The sequence below is a fragment of the Sceloporus occidentalis genome, unplaced genomic scaffold (genome assembly GCF_023333645.1).
Source record: "Sceloporus occidentalis isolate IW3139 unplaced genomic scaffold, rSceOcc1.0.p SCAF_157, whole genome shotgun sequence".
NCBI classification, from domain to species: Eukaryota; Metazoa; Chordata; class Lepidosauria; order Squamata; family Phrynosomatidae; genus Sceloporus; species Sceloporus occidentalis.
This window is the reverse complement of record NW_028317137.1, coordinates 2,081,822-2,103,513: the sequence shown is the minus strand read 5'-3', so window position 1 is coordinate 2,103,513 and position 21,692 is coordinate 2,081,822. Positions and strand designations below refer to the sequence as shown.

Here is a 21,692-nt window from a genome sequence, read left to right as displayed (position 1 = left end):
ATTTTATAGGCGTCATTATTATGCATCATACGTTTATATTTATTGCGCATCCCGGGCAGCCGTCTCTCGCGCGTTGTCACAGGATATTATGACATGGTGTTAGCTCTGATTCGCTTCAGCTGCTACATTAAATATTGTTACACGAAAGGCAAATATTTGGGATATGCTTATCCGTCAGCGGGGATCACGCCGAATCCGTACGGAATTTCATGTATAATCGGTTTCTGAGGTCCGGTAATCATTTCATCCACATTTTCTTTAAAGGCTCCATTAATCATGTACAGCCTTGGCGGATCATGGCATTTGCTTCCTTCCGCTGGTGCTTTATCACATAAAGATCTATGGCAACAGCCAATGATGTGTTTACACTGCCTCTTCTCTGCTCCCTGGGATATGTACGATGGACGTCTGCTGAGATCCCCGCTGTCCCAGGCCGCACCGGGGTGGCTAGATGGCCCTGGCGCTCTAAGCAGCTCTCAAACGGCGTGCATGTAACTGCCGACGGGATACGCGCGGCTGCACGTTACATCTTTATACTCAAACTGTGCGGCTGTGGGACCTGATCTGCAGCAGGGGTATTAGTAAGTATGTGGCCCTACGGGCCCCCCAGCCCAGCGGACATCTACTCTGTGTCCTCGAGGGCCGGTCGGACCCGCTGCTGTAAATGGGCCGTTTTAATCGCCCAATGAGCCTATCCGTGCCTGGTTCTGTGTCACGTGACTATTAAATACTCCCAGCAAAAATGGTAAATGTCACAGGATTACAGACTAGCTGGTGGGAAAGGTTTGGGTTTCCGGCGATAACGGGAACGATGTTTCTAATGCTTAATGGGTCGGTGGAACGGCATCTTTAACGGGTCGCGTGTCTCCCGTGGGATGACGGCTGCGCATGAAGCACTTGTGGCCCCGGTTCATGAAAACCAAACTGCTGATGGTGCTATATAAATAAAAAAAAATACATAGGTAAAGCCCTGCGTGAGATTGAGTAAAGCCCCCCAGCCTTCATCTGAAGCGCATGGGATACCCTTCAGCCACCTGTCCAGAGGGGCCAGCACTCTCCCCATTTTAGTTGGATTATTCTAATGCAACTAAGAAAAAACGAAAATAATAAAGAGGATAATCCTTAAAATTAATAATAATTATTAATTAAACAGAAAGTCCAAGCCTAATTTCTGCCGCAAATTGCTCAGGCGCTACCGGGGCTGGCCAGCAGGGGCGCTCTTTCATTACGCGGTCGCGGAATAGTCGTATCCAGGTGTGGGCAGGTGACTCTGAGTCTACTCCGTCTGTTGCCGAGGCAGCGGTGGGAGTTTCTTGTCGCTATGGCAGCCGGGGAGTGGGTGTGGCCCGTAAAATCTTTGCAGAGTGTGCGCGCGGTAAGGGAAAGTTACCTTCTGTGTGGGGCGTCGATAGCAGGATTACAGGTGAAAGTAGGCGTGGCTATGCGGAGCAGTGGGAGGGTCCCGCAGACACCTCGGGCTGAGCTGTGGAATGAGTTTGTCCCAACCGCCCGGACACTCAGTTAGCGAGAGGCAGCAGAGCGAGCGGCTGGGGCAGCATGGCTGCCGATGAGTATGGTGAGTGCCGGGGAACGGAGGGGCCCTTTATCTGTCCTCCTATTGCCCCACTTACACCAGTTTGCTTTATGCACCTACAACCTGTCATATACCAGTATCCCCCATCACTGACACCTGTTACCCTCCCACTTAATACCAGTGTCCCCATATCTGACACCAGTTACCCCCCACTTAATACCAGTGTCCCCATCAATGACACCTGTTACCCCCCCACTTAATACCAGTGTCCCCATATCCGACACCTGTTACCCCCCACTTAATACCAGTGTCTCCCATTAATGACACCAGTTACCCCCCACTTAATACCAGTGTCCCCCATCAATGACACCTGTTACCCCCCACACTTATTACCAGTGTCCCCCATCACTGACACCTGTTACCCCCCACTTAATACCAGTGTCCCCCATCACTGACACCTGTTACCCCCCCGTGTCACCCCATTTACTGCCCAGTATAACCCAGTAATGGGGTTACACCCCATTCACAGCAGTCGCCCTGTTTCTAAAATCTGTTGCTGTATACAGAGAGTCTGTTCATCCCATTTCACACCAGCGCCACCCCGTTTAAAACCAGTATCAATGACGCAAATTCAATGACGCCCCAGTGCCCCACTGTATCCCACCAGTCCCCCCCCGTCCATTCTGTGAGCGAGCGTGTTTACCTGCCGTCCCTTTATACCCCCCGGTGAGTAAATGCCTCTCCAGCCCTTTCACTCGCACCTGTGACACCTGTCTGATTCCCCCCTCCTTTCTCTCTGCGGCCGTCCCCTCCATCTTTATTACCCTCCACGCGTTTTATATGTTTATTATTAGATAATGTTGTTTCCTCTTTTTCTTATTTTTATTGTTTTCTCCCCAAATGATGCCCCGTGTAACCAGTTTAGCCAGTTAATCCTCCACCCGCTTCCTGTGTGTCCCCTTTCATTGTCTCAATAAACACAGAACCTGCCTGCAGATCGGCCCCATTCGGCCCCCCGTCTAGTCGCCCACTTCTCCTCCTGTAAAGACTCGGATCTTAATCAGTCGTTGGTCTCGTCTTAGATTCAGGAGCCGTATGTCTATCCCATGCATGTTTAATACCCTCACTGTATGACCCTCTACCGCTTCTGCTGGGAGGCTGCTCCCTTTATCTACTACCCTCTCGGTAGAGTAAAACTTCCTTACATTCCATCTCAGCCTCTGACCCAAAGAACAATGTCATCCTGGAATTTCAGTCGCCCCCATTGTTGTGTCCGCTTTAAATATTCCCCCACCATAGAAGACGTGGCAATTCACACGCGTTTCTTGGCTTCGCTCTCAGCCGTAATCCTGAAAAATTTTTTTTTGTAATTTTCATTATTTATTTTATATTTTTTTTTTGTGTCTTTCCTCGCAGTAACAGGGCAGCGCGGCGTTATTCTATAGAATGTCTTTATTGCCGTAATTCGCTGTGGGGGTGCGTGATCCCTCGCAATGTATTTATTACACTGGGGTCAGAATTCTGAGTGATTAGTAACGTTTTAACTTTTAAGGCAAAAAATTCAGGAAACATATACTGCATGTTTATCAATTCAACAGCACTATATTTAACAATAAATAAATAAAATATAAAATAAATAAAAAAAATATATAATAAATAAAATATAAAATAAATAAAAAAAATATATATATAATAAATACATTTAAAAAAAATATATATATAATAAAAAAAAAATAATATAATAAAATATATATAATATATAATATATATATAATGTTTATAGAAATATATATATTTCGTCAATATTATTTCTGTTACTGTATTGTTTTTTATAATATTTATTGTATTTTTTATTATATATTGTTTTTTTTTAAATACAATAGATTTAAGAAAATCTATATTTTAAATTCAGCAGACACCGTGGGGTAGCGCCGTTTTATATCTGAAAGAGTTAAAGTCTTGTTATTATTCGAGCTCTGAGCCCATTTCCTGATATATATATATATATTTTTTAAATAGATTTCTCGGAGATTTATTTTTTAGATGAAATAGTCAAAAGTGTGTTTTTGCGTTATTTTAATTGATGGTGACGTAAAAAAAAAACTTTCAATGTGAATGATGGGATTAAAAAAGTGTTATTTCGGGGGATACGTCGCCCCCCGTCTATCCAGAATTGAGGATTCTCGAGAAGCCGAGCTCTGGGACAGGAGCGACTAAATGCAGCTACTTCCGGGGTAGAAACCCAGCGATTCAATGTTATTTCCCCCAAAATAGAGGTGTTTTTTTCCCCATCAACTTCCTCCATCTCTGGGTATGGAAAGCGTATTCAAATCAGAGCTGCGTTCTTCTGCGCCTTTAACCCTCCAGGCGCCCACATTTTTGTAGCACTGTTGCTCCTCTGCTCTGGGGATCACTGGGGAGGAATAAGGGGTTAGTTCGGCAGCACGTCAGCACAGGGTTAATGCGTCATCTATTTTTATGGAGTCGTCCTGTGCTACAGAGGCTGCTCCGGTTTAATATCTAATGGAGCCCAGAGACATTTTTCAAGAGACCCAACTTCCTTGTAAAGGCGGCAAAATTGTGCGCTGCGTCCGCCATGATGTCCCCCGCCCCCCATTCCTCTCTGAATCCCCCAAGGAGACTCGGCCCCTCATTATCTAGATAACAATCGGTGGTAAAAACCTGACTTTCAGTCCAAGCAGGGCCAGTGCCTGAAAAAATTCCCCCACAAAGGGCAGTTACTTCACCAAATACCCCCATATGGCTCTCGGGTGCATCTCTCACGCATCGTTGAGGCTTCCTTAATGCCCCAGTCAGGGACCAGACCCTGGTGGGCAGGTGGCCATGCCTCAGACCCTGGCCACCTCTGGCCCCCCGACTCACCCACCTCTCACAATTTGGCCACCTAAAATGTTGGGGGGGGGCACAGAGCAGATCTCAAGCGGATTCTAGCTTGGGGTGGGGGGCAATTCCCCATTTTGAAGCCCAGGCAACTAAAGCTTTGTGATGGGTCAACCAGCAGGAACGGGACGTCGGTTTCCAGGGCGACTGCTCCGCTACGTTTCTTCTAGCCCTGTTTCCATGGCGTCTTAAAGATGACAAAGAGGGCTTAAATCTGATCTCGGGATCTGGGGATCGCGCCGGCGTCCCCCCCTGGTGATTAGGAGGATTTACACGCGGAGGCCAGGCCGTGAGGGCCTCTTTTGCTATAGGGATGATCAAGAGTTCTGTATATGATCTGTGTGACCCTGAGAATCTGCCCCTTCACCCCGAGACTCTGAGATTGGGGTGAAAACCCTGAGACTCGGGGGTCAAACCAAGAGAGCTCCCAGGTATGGCCGAGAATTGGGATCTGCTGCTTCGAGTAATCGTTACTCGCTGTATTTAATCATTAAATTCTGTAACCTCCTGCTTCTCTACTCTGTCAATGTTTGAGGAGAGAGGATTCGGGGCCACGGCAGCCGGGTGTTTTCTTAAACTTTAATTTACAGTGAGGGCAGTAAAGGTACGGAATCCGCTGCCCAGAGAGGGGGATCCATCAGATACAACCGATGCCCCCATAAAATAATTTTCCTCCTAAGTGGCAAAATCTGAAAAATAGCTTAATTGGGTTTTTTTGGCTTCTTTTGGATCAAAAGCATGAAGGATCAGTAAAAGGGGGGCTGTATAACCCTGTGATGCCCTCGTACCCAGTATGCATTCTGACCCCTTAAAAAAAAAAAAAAAAAGAGGTTCATGGGGGAGCGGCAGTGGGCTATAGGGCCAACAGAAGGACTGTCTCTATTAAAGAGGGATACTTGGGAGATATGTTACCATGTAAGATCTCCCACGCGTGGAATCCTGGACCCATCATTATTTAAGGATATGCTTAATTGAGTCACCAGCATTCAAGCAGGGATGTCAACCAGAACATACTGGGAGCAAAAGCACCAACTGGGAGTCGAATATGATCACAGCGGGGGGGGGGGGGGGTAGCTCCAGACTGTGTGGCCCTGAGAATCTACCCCTTCACCCCGAGATTGGGGGCTGAGACTCGGGGTCACCTGCTGAGAGGTATGGCCGTCACACATGTCCTGCCGGGTATGATATGGTGAATATATAGTATGTGTATATGAGGTGTGCTGGGTGAGGACGGCTGAGGCTGCTGTGAGTGTAGGAGATGGGTGATATATAGTATGTGTGCTGGGTGAGGACGGCTGAGGCTGCTGTGAGTGTAGGAGATGGGTGATATATAGTATGTGTGCTGGGTGAGGACGGCTGAGGCTGCTGTGAGTGTAGGAGATGGGTGATATATAGTATGTGTGCTGGGTGAGGACGGCTGAGGCTGCTGTGAAGTGCCCCACTCAGGGGAGCATCTCCATGGAGCTCTTTGTTGCCTCTAATTACTGCTTCGCTTCCAGGAATGGTGACGCAATAAGTTCGTGTCGGTTCGGGGTCTGCTGTCACCCGGCGGCCCGCGAGCTGCCGGCTTCACACGGCAACCCGAATAATAATAATAATAATAATCATTAATAATAATAACTCATAATAATAATAGTGCCATCCCGCGAATACAGAGCGCCCCACGAGCTGCCGACTACACGGAGTAATAATAAATAATAATAATTTATAATAGCGCGCGTCTCTTTCTTCCCCCTCTGTCGCTTCTCTCTTGCTCACTCCTTCTCTCTCCTATTCTTTTTCTTTATCCCTCTTCTCTTTGTTTTCCCTGCTCTCTCACTCTTCATCCTCCCTCTCTCCCTCTTTTCTTCCCCTTTCTCTTCTCTCTCCATCCCTTCCTCCTTTTCCTTTCCCTCTCTCTCTCTCTCTCTTCACCTCTCCACCTCTCCTTTAATAAACCCCCCTCGCTCGTTGAAGTAAATAGGGCAGTGTTTGTTCGGTAGTCGTTTGGTGTTTCTTTCACACGGACTCTTTTCTTTCTCCTCCCTTTTGGCGGGGGGGGGGGGGTTACCGCGATGTGCTTTATATTATATGAAATAGAGTGCTAGCTCCTGGGTCGCTCGGTTTGCTCACCAGCTCGGTGCATAATACAGATCTCTATTGCCCTTGATCCGGTTTGGGGCTGTGATCGTAGACATCACCGCCGAGTATAATCATTAACCCTTTACTGGCGCTGCTATAAATACCTCTTTCTTCGCAGGTAATGCGAGGCTTTTGTGTTTTGAGCCAAAACTTCCTTGTGACGTAAATGAGAGCGAGCAGGTGGGGGCTAAAGAGGGAGCAATTACCACTGCCGGGGCAGTTACAATTAATGTACGAAAGGGGGGGGGGGGGTCGTTGGTATGGCCACTGCTGCCAGGGGGGCATTTGGTGAAGTAATTGCCACACAGTGTACATTAAGTCTCGAGCCTCCTAGGGAACGGCGTCTTGTAGCGGCCCCTTCTCCTGCATACATTTTTCGGGGGTCGCCTATATGGATGAGGGTGATGAGAGTGGAGGCTTTCATGAAAAATAGCAATGGAATGGGATAAGGATGATGGGAGTTAGAGCGGTATGGCGGGCCCCGGAGTGTAGATGTTCCGGGTATAGGGTTCTCCTGCGTTTGTTCTGGAATATAATGGACGCGCGGCCCCTCCCTGTGTATACACTGATACCGCGAGCCGTGCGCGCATGAAGAAATGCCCGACGTGTCAATAGAACTATTGTTGCCCCGAGTCCTGGGACCGCAGGGCAGGTGGGGTTGGGACGGGATCGGGTGTCGTGCACCCACTCGCTGTGACCGCGACTCCCATGACTCTCAGGCAGCCTCCTGGCTGGCTGAGCATTGTGAGATTTGACCGTTAATAGCAGATACAGTGGTTGCTTTGGGGGTTGAGTATAAAAGGGGCAGAGGAAAGGGCGCTGAGGGGTTTTGCTGTAAATATCATCAAGAATAATGGGTTTTATTTACCCCGTTTAATTTATAAAGCCGTTTCCGGCTGTTTCTATACACATTATCGGGGCTTTTAGGGCTGTAGAACCCTGCGATCCCCTCATACCCAGCAAACATTCTGACCTCCTAGAAAAGAGGGGCATCGGGGGAATTAATAGAGACTGTCCTTGCTGAACCGGGACACTTGGGACATGCTGTTTATAAACACGGTCTTCTCGCTGGGTGTGGATCAGGGTTATTATCAGCGTCCAAGGTTACGTGTATCGCGTATCTGCGAGTAATTTCCTGATACGAGGCCGATATACGCGGTAATTATCCCCATAAAAGCCCAGATAACCTCATTAAAGAGGGCGGGGGAGGGGAAGCACCGGATCGTCATAGTGAATACAGGGGACAGGAGAGGAATGGAGGGGGGTGCGGGGGGTAATACAGTGAGGGTATTAAACATGCATGGGATAGACATACGGCTCCTGAATCTAAGGCGAGACCAACGGCTGATTAAGGCTCGAGTCATCAGCAGGAGAAATGAGTTGATTTCATGCATGCGCGGGGAGGTGTTCCAAGCTGTATAGACTGCCGGCACCAGGACCCCCTGTTACAGGGTCACCGTACCCAAGGCTGGGTACCCCTGTTTGAGGGCTGAGGAATCACCAGTCAGTCCCTCATACGGATCGCACTCAGCTATCCACGGATCATCCAGACCACCATTCGTAGTAAACCAAGAAGAACTCTCTTTATTACAAACACACAGAACTTTATACAATCTCAATGCAATGACTACCGAACCCAACCCCCAATCCCATCAGCCACATCCCATCACAAATCCCATCAGTATACAGGGGATGTATCAGGTGAGGGGATTACAGAATACAATGGGTTCCCCCACCTGTGTTATCCCCCCTGTAGTGCGGGTGCCGTCTGGGCAGACAGGGCTGTGTTGGCTGATTAAGAGCCCCAGCCAGATTATAGGATCGTCTCTTTGAAGGCTGGAGCTGAAGCCACATCAGTCTCTGGGCCGGTTACACAATAATACACAATATAATATATTACCGGGTCACGGGATACAGAACCGGACACAAAAGTGCTCCGTGACCCGGCTACACTTCATATGACGCATGAGCCAGCTAGCCTGGCCCTGTCACACCCCCAAATTCTGTATTCCCGTCCCCTGCCCTCGCCCCGTCATATTCCGCGTCTCTCACTCGTTTCTTCCTTTTCTAGGGGAACCTGCTAAATATGACCCGACTTTCAAGGGGCCGATCAAGTCCCGGTGAGTGACCCCCCTTTCTCGTCTCGTTTTTTACGTTTCTGTCTTGTTTCGGCTCCTGTAACCCGAGATCTCGCCCTCCAGGAGCTGCACCGATATCATCTGCTGCGCCCTCTTCATGGTTTTTATACTGGGGTACATCGCCGTTGGAATATTGGGTAAGAAATGTCAGAAACGGTGAATTACAGAGTTCCGGGGGTTATATTACTGTATACAGCGCTGGGGGTTATATTACTGTATACAGCGCTGGGGGTTATATTACTGTATGCAGCGCTGGGGGGTTATATTACTGTATACAGCGCTGGGGGTTATATTACTGTATACAGCGCTGGGGGTTATATTACTGTATACAGCGCTGGGGGTTATATTACTGTATACAGCGCTGGGGGTTATATTACTGTATACAGCGCTGGGGGTTATATTACTGTATACAGCGCTGGGGGTATAATTCTGTATACAGCGCTGGGGGTTATATTACTGTGTACAGCGCTGGGGGTTATATTACTGTATACAGCGCTGGGGGTATATTACTGTATACAGCGCTGGGGGTATATTTCTGTATACAGCGCTGGGGGTTATATTACTGTATACAGCGCTGGGGGTTATATTACTGTATACAGCGCTGGGGGTTATATTACTGTATACAGCGCTGGGGGTATATTTCTGTATACAGCGCTGGGGGTATATTTCTGTATACAGCGCTGGGGGTTATATTACTGTATACAGCGCTGGGGGTTATATTACTGTATACAGCGCTGGGGGTTATATTACTGTATACAGCGCTGGGGGTTATATTACTGTATACAGCGCTGGGGGTTATTACTGTATACAGCGCTGGGGGTTATTACTGTATACAGCGCTGGGGGTTATATTACTGTATACAGCGCTGGGGGTTATATTACTGTATACAGTGCTGGGGGTATATTTCTGTATACAGCGCTGGGGGTTATATTACTGTATACAGCGCTGGGGGTTATATTACTGTATACAGCGCTGGGGGTTATATTACTGTATACAGCGCTGGGGGTTATATTACTGTATACAGCGCTGGGGGTTATATTACTGTATACAGCGCTGGGGGTTATATTACTGTATACAGCGCTGGGGGTTATATTACTGTATACAGCGCTGGGGGGGTTATATTACTGTATACAGCGCTGGTTGTTATATTACTGTATACAGCGCTGGGGGGTTATATTACTGTATACAGTTCTGGGGGGTTATATTACTGTATACAGCGCTGGGGGTTATATTACTGTATACAGCGCTGGGGGTTATATTACTGTATACAGCGCTGGGGGTTATATTGCTGTATACAGCGCTGGGGGTTATATTACTGTATACAGCGCTGGGGGTTATATTACTGTATACAGCGCCGGGGGGTTATATTACTGTATACAGCGCTGGGGGGTTATTACTGTATACAGCGCTGGGGGGTTGTATTACTGTATACAGCGCTGGGGGGTTGTATTACTGTATACAGCGCCGGGGGTTATATTACTGTATACAGCGCCGGGGGTTGTATTACTGTATACAGCGCTGGGGGTTGTATTATTGTATACAGCGCTGGGGGTTATATTACTGTATACAGCGCTGGGGGTTATATTACTGTATACAGCGCTGGGGGTTGTATTACTGTATACAGCGCTGGGGGTTGTATTACTGTATACAGCGCTGGGGGTTGTATTACTGTATACAGCGCTGGGGGTTGTATTACTGTATACAGCGCTGGGGGTTGTATTACTGTATACAGCGCTGGGGGTTGTATTACTGTATACAGCGCTGGGGGTTGTATTACTGTATACAGTGCTGGGGGTTGTATTACTGTATACAGCGCTGGGGGTTGTATTACTGTATACAGCGCTGGGGGTTATATTACTGTATACAGTGCTGAGGGTTGTATTACTGTATACAGCGCTGGGGGTTGTATTATTGTATACAGCAGTCCCTGTGATCTCCGGATCCGTGTGCGCGTCACAGTAGTCTCTTTCTGCTATCTTATTGTGAAGGATATCTCGCAGACCTGCTGAGGGTTTGTGGCCGAAGGACTTTCCCGGCCCTTCTGTTATCACGGCAGATAAGGCGGTTAGAGAGTGACGGGCGATCTCGCTGCAGAGTGAGCGTCGCCCCAGCCGAGGGTAACCTAACCCTCCGTAATACACCATGCAAATCTCTCGCTCGGGGCATCGGGGCAAACCGGAACCCTCTGTCCCTGCCTATGACAGGCGATGTATCGGCACACGCGGAAGCCGTGTAACCCGTGTTTACGTGTCACGCATTGTCACAAAAGCAGAGCAAATATTTCACTGTGTGATTATACGCGGCACAGGAGTCTTCAGACAGCGTGCCAGCCGCCCAGCTTTGACCGCCAGGGGCAACAAGCGCATGCAATCAGTTTGCCCCAAGCCTAGAGGCAGCTCCGGGGCGGGGGGGCTCCATGTTACCCGAGCTGGGGGTACTCGGGGGGGGGGGGGGGCTGGATTATCACCAGGACTGTGTGACTTCTGCACTCCTCCGCGGGTCGGTTTATATGGGGGCCGGTGGTTCGTGGGATGTGCCAACCGTGCTGCCACCTTTTGCCACGGGCGCTGCGTACGGGATAGTTTACCGGAACGTTGTTTGTCTCTCCCCAGCTTGGTTACACGGAGATCCGCGGCAGGTTATCTACCCCAGAAACTCCACCGGGATGTACTGCGGAATCGGGGAGAACGTGTAAGTGATCGCCCTCCACCTCTTTCTATCTCCCTCTCCCCCCCGTCTCCTTCTCCCTAACGCGCTCTCCTTGTTTCAGCGAGAAGCCCTTCGTTCTCTATTACAATATTCTCAAGTGTTTCACGAGTACCAATGTCCTGGCGTCTGCGATGAATGGATTCCAGTGTCCCACCACCCAGGTAACCCCCCCCCAAATCACCACTTATTTACCCCGCGTATCCAATGAGAAATACCTTTCCAGAAATATTGCCCCGATCTACTAACCAAACCCCCGACTCCTTATCATACAGTCTGTGGGGAACAATAGAACAGCTCAGTCTCATTCACCCAATCGGACTCTCTGACTAATGAAAGTCTATGGAGGAATGGACTTCATTAGCATCGCCATAAAGCATCAGCTCAGTGTGGTGTGTTAGCTGGAAAGTCACCGACCGACAGACAAACTGTATACAGCGCTGGGGTTTGTTACTGTGTAGAGCGCTTGGGGGTTATATTACTGTATAAAGCGTCGGGGGGGGGGGGTTATATTACTCTATACAGTGCCCGGGGGGGGGGGGGGGTATTACTGTCCGTCTCTGTATGTGACTGCTTTTTCTGTGGATCCTCCAGGTCTGCGTCGCGGAATGTCCTTCGAGTTTGAAGTTTCCTAAACCCGGTGAAGCCCCCGGCCGGGCGTTTGCGCAGGAATATTGCCAGCCGCAGATTAATCTGTCAGACACCAGAGAGGTGAGGCCAGCGGGGACCCCCGACCAGGAGAGAGAGACGCGCTGTCACTCCCATCAATCTCCACCGTACGTGACCCCCCCAACAGAGACGTCTTCTATGTCACACAGCCTGCCTGTATACCCCAGTAATATGCGTGAAACAAGAGGCCGTCATCTAAAACTAGACGGTCAGAGGTTTACATGTAATGTAAGGGTGCTAGATAAGTGGAACAGCCTCCTAGCAGAAGTGGTAGAGGTTAATACAGTGAGAGAATTTGATCACACATGGGATAGGCATACGGCTCCTGAATCTTTATTTCTGTGTTAAGATACATTGTAGTGTAATTGTTTCATTTTTTTTCTTTTTCTTCTGACAGACCGTCATTTCGATTATTGAGAAGGAGTTGTGTCCCCCGTTTGTTCTCCCCTCCAAGCCCTGTGAGTATTGTGATGTCAGCGTGTGAGGATGAGCGCGCGTGTGAGGATGAGCGCGCGTGTGAGGATGAGCGCGCATGTTGGGTGTGTGCACCGCTGTTCACGCAGCCAATCAGATGAACTGAGTTTTTTTCACAGTCTAAAGGGAGAGCTTGCTGGAGAACGGTTCATTCATCCGCCTCGCTCCACCATCCGTTATAGAGGCCGGAGGAGGCCGGTTTCTCCAGTGGGAGGGGAGAGCGCAAATCTCCCTGATTTAACTATACGTTGTACAGGGCCAGCCACGATCTCTGGGGATGGCCCTTCGTAAAGTACAGCGAAGGAGCTGAAACAGAACTCTTCCTTTAGTGAATAGACCCGACGCTTTCATTTTATAATCTATACAGAAACCCGATAACCCGGCTAATCCCTCGCCCAAATGGTTTATTTTTGCCTTCATTTCCTCTTCCCCTCTCGCCCTCCGGTGCTCGGCGCTGCCCAGACATGCCTATTAAACGGGGGAGGGGCAGGGAACGCGCCGGTGATTGCACCCGAAACACGCAGGCAGGGGACTGTTTGCCGGACTGCGGTCACAAGGATATCTGACTACTCTAGAGAAATTCTCCCAATCTGTTTGGATTGGAGTGAGCGTCAGACACGGAACGTGGATGTGACGGAAGCCTCCATCACTGGGGCCACTGGAGAAGCCTGACTGCCAGCCTCCTCCCTATTGACTATGGGCCCTGGGTTTGTAGAGACTTCTGTGGCTACCCCCAGCAGTATCATCTCATCACTGGCTGAGGGGATTATCTCCGGCAGACAGCCAGGATCTGCCACCAGGGAGTGACCACCATTCTTTGATGTTTAATGTTATATAAATCAGTCTTCGTTTGGTTTTACCCTACACTGAGTCTCGGCGAGTGACTGGGGAACCGGGGAAAGTGTGTTGTCCCAGGCTAAGGGAGCACAAGACAGCGGAGGCAGTCGGTCGGACTAGCCAGCTCCGTGACAGTGGAGATCTAGAACTGTTCTGTCTGTGGTAGCCGAGGGGGTTGGAGAGGCGAACCCCCCTTCCCTCTACTCTCTACAGTAACTAAGAGCGAAGAAGCACTAAAGAGTTAAACGGTTGGGTTCTCAGGAGTTCATCGGGTTCCGCGTTCCGAGTCGCTTCCTGTTGAGTTCCCGTTGAAGGCGCCGGTGATCTAGAACCCCCCCCCCCCCCCGAGTTCCCTTGTTGTTAAACACTCCTTCGCTTATAGACTTGGGTTTTATGGGGGCAGAGTGGGCTGGGTTATTGTTAGCTCCTCCCATTTGTAGATGCACAGCCTACGCCCCTTGGTACCATAGCTCATTGGTGACCTTTAATTCCATCTTGGGATGGGGTAGCACGGAACCCCTGCCCTCCCAGACCTCGTGCCGCGGTGACCCGCTTTGTGTCAGGAAGTGGGCGGGTTCTGGGTCTTTTGATTGGTTCTGGAAACCTCTATCTGGGGCTAGTGATAGGATGTTGTGGTTGCCACTTTTTGCCACAGACCTCAAACCCCTAAATATGAGAATATTGTTAATAAATCGTATATCACAATACATGGCCGCCGTTCTACTTATTGGGCGGCCGCTGGTCTTAAAGTGGCGGAGCCCCTTTTACTGTCCCAGGGCCCGCTGTCTGTAGCGTATCTTAGGTCACGCGTGTGAAGTGCGATATGATAACGGAATAACACAACATGATAGATATTCAAGAAACCATTTGTGTTCTAAACAAATCGACAAACAGACGGAATCAATATAGAGCAGATAAGATAAGAATCCTCGCGGGGTTAATGCATGAGACAGAGAGAAGAGCATGCGCGAGTATATAGCGCCGCCGAGCACCTCTCAGAACAACCTCCTACACTCAGCTTTCCCTTCTAAACATTATCTGTCATGTATAGCTGCCGAGTGTCCCGATTTTTAGTAATCAATACTGGAAATCCCGTGAGTTTCTTATTAATGGCCCCATTTACTAATGAATAAGAATTCAGGATATCCTGAGGCCCGGATGGCCCTGTCCGCGCGCGACCGGTCTGCTGGCATCTCACCTGCTGTTACCAACCATGATGTGTGTGTGTGTGGGTGTGTGGGTGTGGATCGTAACATTTATTTACATTACTGAGAGTGGTTAAGAGGAGCAGCCTCCCAGAAGAAGTGGTAGAGGTTAACACCGTGGGGTGGCGTACGCCTCGGGTAAAGTCATGGCTTCTGTCGGTAGATGAGGTTTAGCCGCATTCCATTCTAGATTCTCTACTTTTCTGGTTTATTCCCAGAGCCAGACCATTAAAGGGTTAAACCGATTACAGCGGCAAACAATAGCCCTGGTAACCCGAGCCGATCTTTATGTCCGGTTTGAATCCGTGTGCTGGCACAGCCTTGGGGCATCGCGGATGTCGGTTCCCACGGCTCCAGAGACTACCGACGTGGAGTCTGACTGCAGGTGTTACGGGGTTAATTCCCATAAACCGGCCTCCAGGTGTTAGGGGGTTAATGAAACCGGCCTCGCTGGAGAATCGTCATTGAGTGTGCGTGTCACTCTGTATGTTGGGGGTGGTTGGCGTGTGCGTGTCACTCTGTATGTTGGGGTGGTTGGCGTGTGCGTGTCGCTCTGTATGTTGGGGGTGGTTGGCGTGTGCGTGTCACTCTGTATGTTGGGGTGGTTGGCGTGTGCGTGTCGCTCTGTATGTTGGGGGTGGTTGGCGTGTGCGTGTCGCTCTGCATGTTGGGGGTGGTTGGCGTGTGCGTGTCGCTCTGCATGTTGGGGGTGGTTGGCGTGTGCGTGTCGCTCTGTATGTTGGGGGTGGTTGGCGTGTGTGTGTCGCTCTGTATGTTGGGGTGGTTGGCGTGTGCGTGTCGCTCTGTATGTTGGGGGTGGTTGGCGTGTGCGTGTCACTCTGTATGTTGGGGGTGGTTGGCGTGTGCGTGTCGCTCTGCATGTTGGGGGTGGTTGGCGTGTGCGTGTCGCTCTGCATGTTGGGGGTGGTTGGCGTGTGCGTGTCGCTCTGTATGTTGGGGGTGGTTGGCGTGTGCGTGTCACTCTGTATGTTGGTGGTGGTTGGCGTGTGCGTGTCGCTCTGGAGCTGGTATATATGGAATCTCCTCTTAGTTTTTAACAGGTGTTTCCCGAATATCAGCGAACCGCTGCCCAGCGATTTCAAGTTCGGTTCCCTCACCTCGGAGCAGATAGAAGCCGGGATCGGCAACGGAACCAAGTGAGAGACGCTGCGCTTTTCTGTCCCCCCCCCCCCGTGCCTGCGCCTCTCTGCCCCCCGTGCCTGCGCCTCTCTGCCCCCCGTGCATGCACCTTTCTGTCCCCCCCGTGCATGCGCCTCTCTGCCCCCCGTGCATGCGCCTTTCTGTCCCCCCCCGTGCATGCGCCTCTCTGCCCCCCGTGCATGCGCCTTTCTGTCCCCCCCCGTGCCTGCGCCTCTCTGCCCCCCGTGCCTGCGCCTTTCTGTCCCCCCCCCCCGCCTGCGCCTCTCTGCCCCCCGTGCCTGCGCCTTTCTGCCCTCTGTTTTTGTCTCCCGCGCTCTCTTCTCACCCCTCTCTCTCTCCCCGTTGCTCTCCCCCCTCTCGCTCTGTTTCAGGCAGGTTCTGGAATCCTTCAATCTTCAGAATTTGGGGAAAAAGATCTTTGAAGATTTTGCCAAATCCTGGTCCTGGATCCTCATGTGAGTCTCATAGGTGACAACACACCCGGCCCTCTGCACCGGTCACCCCGGGTAGTAACCCTTGTAGTGACAGCTCATTGCCCCCGTCTCCATGCTGCACCCCCGTGGGGGGGGGGGCGGTTCCCCAGTAATACCCCCGGGTGGGCCTGACTCTCCCTTTCTCCCCAGAGCTCTGGCGATTGCCATGGTGGTCAGCCTCCTGTTCCTCCTCCTGCTCCGGTTCACGGCCGGGATCCTCGTCTGGGTTCTCATCGTCGGAGTCCTCGGGGTCATCGGATACGGTAGGGGCCCCAATCATCGCCCCCGGCCCCCACGGACTCTCTTCCTCCGTGTATTCATCCTTCTCCATGGCCGGTCTCCTCGCCGAGCGCACTCTCTCCCACCTACCTTCATATAATTATTGGAGACCCCCTCACCCCTTCTTCTCTCTACCCAGTTTCTGTCTGCACTCTAAACTTCACTCTACTCCTGGCTAACTCTTCGCTCTAAAGCGCGGACGCTCTGTCCTCTCTCACTCTAAAGCGCGGACACTCTCTCCTCTCTCACTCTAAAGCGCGGACGCTCTGTCCTCTCTCGCTCTAAAGCGCGGACGCTCTGTCCTCTCTCGCTCTAAAGCGCGGACGCTCTGTCCTCTCTCACTCTAAAGCGCGGACACTCTCTCCTCTCTCACTCTAAAGCGCGGACACTCTCTCCTCTCTCACTCTAAAGCGCGGACACTCTCTCCTCTCTCACTCTAAAGCGCGGACACTCTCTCCTCTCTCACTCTAAAGCGCGGACGCTCTGTCCTCTCTCGCTCTAAAGCGCGGGCGCTCTGTCCTCTCTCGCTCTAAAGCGCGGGCGCTCTGTCCTCTCTCGCTCTAAAGCGCGGACGCTCTGTCCTCTCTCGCTCTAAAGCGCGGACGCTCTGTCCTCTCTCGCTCTAAAGCGCGGACACTCTCTCCTCTCTCACTCTAAAGCGCGGACGCTCTGTCCTCTCTCGCTCTAAAGCGCGGACACTCTCTCCTCTCTCACTCTAAAGCGCGGACGCTCTGTCCTCTCTCGCTGTAAAGCGCGGACGCTCTCTCCTCTCTCGCTCCTGCCCCCTCCTCCGTGGTTGTCTCTGATTGCCGTACCCCGGGGGTATTTGTCTCGTAGGAATCTATCACTGTTACATGGAGTACAGCACCCTGAGCAAGAGCGGCCAGTCGGTGGCCGACGTGGGCTTCACTTTTAACTTCGGAGTTTACTTCAGAGTGAAGGAGACGTGGCTGGCTATCTGTGAGTAACACTGCCCCCCCCGCTAATACCCAGTGCCCCCCTAATACTCACTAAGCGTAGCCCCCCCCAGTGCCCTCTGCTAACCCAATCCAGTTATCCATAATCGATGCCTTTTGTTACCCTCTTGCCCTGCGTCGCGTCGGCTGCGGAGTTATTGCCCCTTCCCGTTATTATTCACTAACGTTGCCCTCCCCCCCGTTTTTCCGGCAGTAATAATACTCGCGGTGGTGGAAGTCGTCCTCCTGTTACTCCTACTCTTCCTCCGGAAACGCATCCTCATCGCGATCGCTCTCATTAAAGAAGCCAGCAAGTGAGTGAGGAGGGGAGGAAAGGACGGTGCCGGCGGGGGAGGGGCAGTTTGTACTCACGTGTTTGCCCTTCTTTTTGCCCCCTCTCCGCAGAGCCATCGGCCATATCATGTCCTCTCTGTTCTATCCCATTGTGACGTTCGTGCTGCTCCTCGTCTGCATAGCGTACTGGGGGATGACCGCCCTGTATCCTTCCATCGCTTTTTGGGGTTACTCTTTTTCCGCGGGGAGGAATAAGGTCGGGGTTTATGGATGGGGGGGTAATCCCTATCAGATTTTATTCTGTTTTATGTACAATCCCTTAACCCCTCCACGACCAGATACCTGGCGACGTCGGGTGCCCCGCTATACCGAGTCTCCACGCCGAACACCAGCCTCCCGGGATGTGAAGGCATCACCGGCAACGAGACCTGCGAGCCAACGGTGAGGGCACGCGAGGTGGGGCCGCCGGAACATAGATAAACCCGGGGAGGAAAAACTAGCATCAAAGCGAGTATGACATCATAGAAAAGCCACACGCCGAGCATTTTAACCGCCACGTCCGAAGCGACGCCTGCAGGCGGCCAATCGGGCTTTATTCATGTAATTTTGGGGCAAAGATATTTCTGAATGTTTTATGGCATGTATCAGCCACCGTACCTCGCAACTGCCCTGATTCACACAGACCAGTCCCGAGTTTTTTGGGGGGGGGGCACGGACCTCAATTGACGATCTCGTTCTCTCCATCAGAGCTTCAACGCCTCGAGCACGTCCTGCCCGTGGGCTCGCTGCATCTTCTATAAGTACAACAACGAGGGTCTCTACCAGACCAACCTCTTCAACCTCCAGATCTACAACGTCATCGGCTTCCTGTGGTGCATGAACTTCGTCATCGCGCTCGGGCAGTGCGTCCTGGCCGGCGCCTTCGCCTCCTACTACTGGGCCTTCCACAAACCCAAAGACATCCCGTTCTTCCCCGTCTCGGCGGCCTTCATGAGAACATTGAGGTGAGGCCCGAGGAACGTCATGCAGCCCCCCGATAGTTACCCGCTGCCCCGGGGTAAGGGGTACCCTCCTCTAACGACCTCCGACCCTCTCTCCAGGTATCACACCGGGTCGCTTGCGTTCGGAGCCCTCATCCTCACCATCGTCCAGCTGATCAGAATCATCCTGGAGTATCTGGACCACAAGCTGAAGGGTAAGGCGTTTGGCCCCGGTCGGTATTCCGCGCTGGCCGTGGCGAGGTACGGATAGGCAGTCATGGAGCTGAAGGAATAAGTCTCTCCGCGTTAATAAACGTCCAGAGAAATATGTATAAATACGGCTGCCTCTCCTCTGTAGGGGCCCAGAATCCGTGCACCCGCTTCCTCCTCTGCTGTCTGAAATGCTGCTTCTGGTGTCTGGAGAAGTTCATCAAGTTCCTAAATCGAAACGCATATATTATGGTAGTACTGCGGCCCCTCGTGGCCCCCGCCCCGCGTCTGTCGCCTCCGCCCCCGCTTTGTGTCTGTCGCCTCCGCCCCCGCTTTGTGTCTGTCGCCTCCGCCCCCGCTTTGTGTCTGTCGCCTCCGCCCCCGCTTTGTGTCTGTCGCCTCCGCCCCCGCTTTGTGTCTGTCGCCTCCGCCCCCGCTTTGTGTCTGTCGCCTCCGCCCCCGCTTTGTGTCTGTCGCCTCCGCCCCCGCTTTGTGTCTGTCGCCTCCGCCCCCGCTTTGTGTCTGTCGCCCTCCTAAACTCATATACATATATATGTATGAAATAATACAGCCGCTGTGTAATAATGACGTGTGCGTGTGTATGTATGTATGTATGTATGTTCACACGCGTGTTCCAACCATTTCTTCCTCTCCTACAGATTGCAGTCTATGGGAAGAATTTTTGTGTTTCTGCTAAAAACGCCTTCAAGCTCCTGATGAGGAACATTGTGAGGTGAACATCCACGTGGTTTTTGTGAATCATTCTGAACATACGTGTAACCATGGTAACTGTATTTACCTAATGAGCATACCTGGGAACTCTCCCTTTAAATGGGGGTGTTTCCCGCCGACGTCGGTGGGCAGTCCTGGCCGCATCTCGCAAAGGAAGGCGCCGGGTAGCCGGAGCCAAGAAGTTCCCAGGGACTACTGCTACTGAGAGAGTGGTAGATAAGTGGAACAGCCTCCCAGCGGAAGTGGTAGAGGTTAATACAGTGAGGGAATTTAAACATACATGGCATAGGCATAAAAGACGAGACCGAGGACTGAGTAAAGTTTTAGAAAAATAGTAACAGCCGTATCGGCCCAAGAGAAATTAAGGTCTGTCATTGAAGTTGCCTCCTCTCATTGGGGCAACATAGAAAAAGATTATAGAAGCTTTCAGGGCCTCTGAGGTCTCTTCTTCAGATGTAATGCATCTCGGTGTCCTCACGGCCCACGCAAGCGCATGCAGTCATTCTGTAACGTGTCACTCCGTTCTTTGCCGTGTTTGGTTCCTCGGCGGGGTAGTTTGAGGCGGTGTTGCCCCCGTGTCCTCACCTTCTGGGTGTCTCTGCAGGGTGGTGGTCCTGGATAAAGTCACCGATTTGCTCATATTCTTTGGGAAGCTGATCGTGGTTGGAGGAGTAGGTGAGAGGACCGCGCCGTGTATCTACCTTTTTCTTCTCTGCCCCCCCCCCCACCGTCTCTCTCATATCTTTATTCTCATTCACAAAGCTCCGTTTACCCTTTTCCCACTTTTTCCTCCCCATCGTCTCTTCTCCTCCTGTAGCTCCTCACCCTTTCCTCGCTGTTTTCAGGAGTCCTGGCGTTTTTCTTCTTTTCTGGTCGCCTCCCGATTCCCAACGATGCCTTCAAGTCCCCGAGTCTGAATTATTACTGGATCCCCATTCTGGTGAGTGACGCCGCCGGACCTCTCGCTCATCGGGGTGAAAAAACGAGTTTATATAAAATGTTGTGTGATAACATTCTCTTTTTCTTCAATTTTCCCCACCAGACGGTGGTTTTTGGGTCATACATGATCGCACAGGGCTTCTTCAGCGTGTATAACATGTGCGTGGACACGCTGTTCCTCTGCTTTTGTGAGTATTATGTCATAGAGCCAGACCACAATATCACATGGTCCCTGCGCACGGGGGTCTCACTAGACTAGGAGAGAGACGCTCGAGCGTTGCTAATTATCCATATAGAATGCGGTGGTATTATAGTATTCCTGATACGTGGGCCCTCCTTGGGACTTGCTGTGAGACTCGGGGCTGTACGCGGCGCTGACTCTCTTGTTTGCCTGCGCAGTGGAGGACTTGGAGCGGAACGACGGGTCCGCGGAGAAGCCGTACTATATGCCCAAGTCGCTGATGTCCATCCTGAACAAGAAGAACCGACCGCCCCAGTCCGAAGAGAAGAAGAAGAGGAAGAAGAAATAGCGTCGTCCTATGACCTCATTTCCTGTTTGTCACCGTCATGCCAAGTCTGTGCTGACATGACTTCCTGTGCGATCAGACGTCATTTCGCTGCTGATTTTTACTAACGTCCGGATCATCCCCCGCCTCTCTCTCTCTATATATATATAATTAATCTATACGGTATATATAAATATATATAAATATATATATATATATACGGCAGAAGACGTGCTTCGCGCGTCAATCATTTCATATCGTAGCGTGACTGAGCGAGAGGAATCGGGAACGCTGACAGAAGTCTGTGACCTCACCGCCTCTTAGAATTCATTTCTCTCTGACCTCATCTGCCTTTTCTTCTCCCTTTGCCTTAATTTTTGCACTTTTTTTTTGCCTGTAATTTGTTTCTGTTGTACGAAGTGACATCACGTTACGGGACATGACGTCATTCTTCTCCCGGGTGTAGAAATGATCCCCCCCTTCGCCGTGGGGGGGGGGGGGATTTTTAACCTCGCAAATAATCAGAGAACTTGGCCAAAGACGAGAAATCGGAAGGGGGCGGAGCTTGATTGAAGCG

General features: G+C 51.1%; 1 protein-coding gene across 1 annotated transcript; it reads left to right on the top strand.

Moving 5' to 3' along the window:
- Positions 1 to 1,557: 1,557 nt before the first annotated feature.
- Positions 1,558 to 21,139, top strand: LOC149280421 (choline transporter-like protein 4). The gene is made up of 22 exons (XM_089500661.1): positions 1,558 to 1,576; positions 8,628 to 8,676; positions 8,758 to 8,831; positions 11,307 to 11,385; positions 11,465 to 11,564; positions 11,995 to 12,111; positions 14,804 to 14,970; positions 15,665 to 15,742; positions 16,118 to 16,201; positions 16,370 to 16,482; positions 17,336 to 17,458; positions 17,669 to 17,768; positions 17,860 to 17,952; positions 18,087 to 18,189; positions 18,496 to 18,752; positions 18,849 to 18,943; positions 19,087 to 19,190; positions 19,598 to 19,671; positions 20,275 to 20,345; positions 20,516 to 20,610; positions 20,713 to 20,797; positions 21,009 to 21,139. Exons 1-22 carry the CDS (start codon positions 1,558 to 1,560, stop codon positions 21,137 to 21,139), a joined length of 2,211 nt encoding a protein of 736 aa, XP_089356787.1.
- Positions 21,140 to 21,692: the final 553 nt, after the last annotated feature.

What these genes read in the sequence shown, in the direction of transcription:
- LOC149280421 (XM_089500661.1), top strand. An exon ending in TGCGGAATCGGGGAGAACGT is followed by an intron (nt 11,386 to 11,464) that starts GTAAGTGATCGC and finishes TCCTTGTTTCAG; the next exon opens with CGAGAAGCCCTTCGTTCTCT. An exon ending in CCTCGGGGTCATCGGATACG is followed by an intron (nt 16,483 to 17,335) that starts GTAGGGGCCCCA and finishes TTTGTCTCGTAG; the next exon opens with GAATCTATCACTGTTACATG.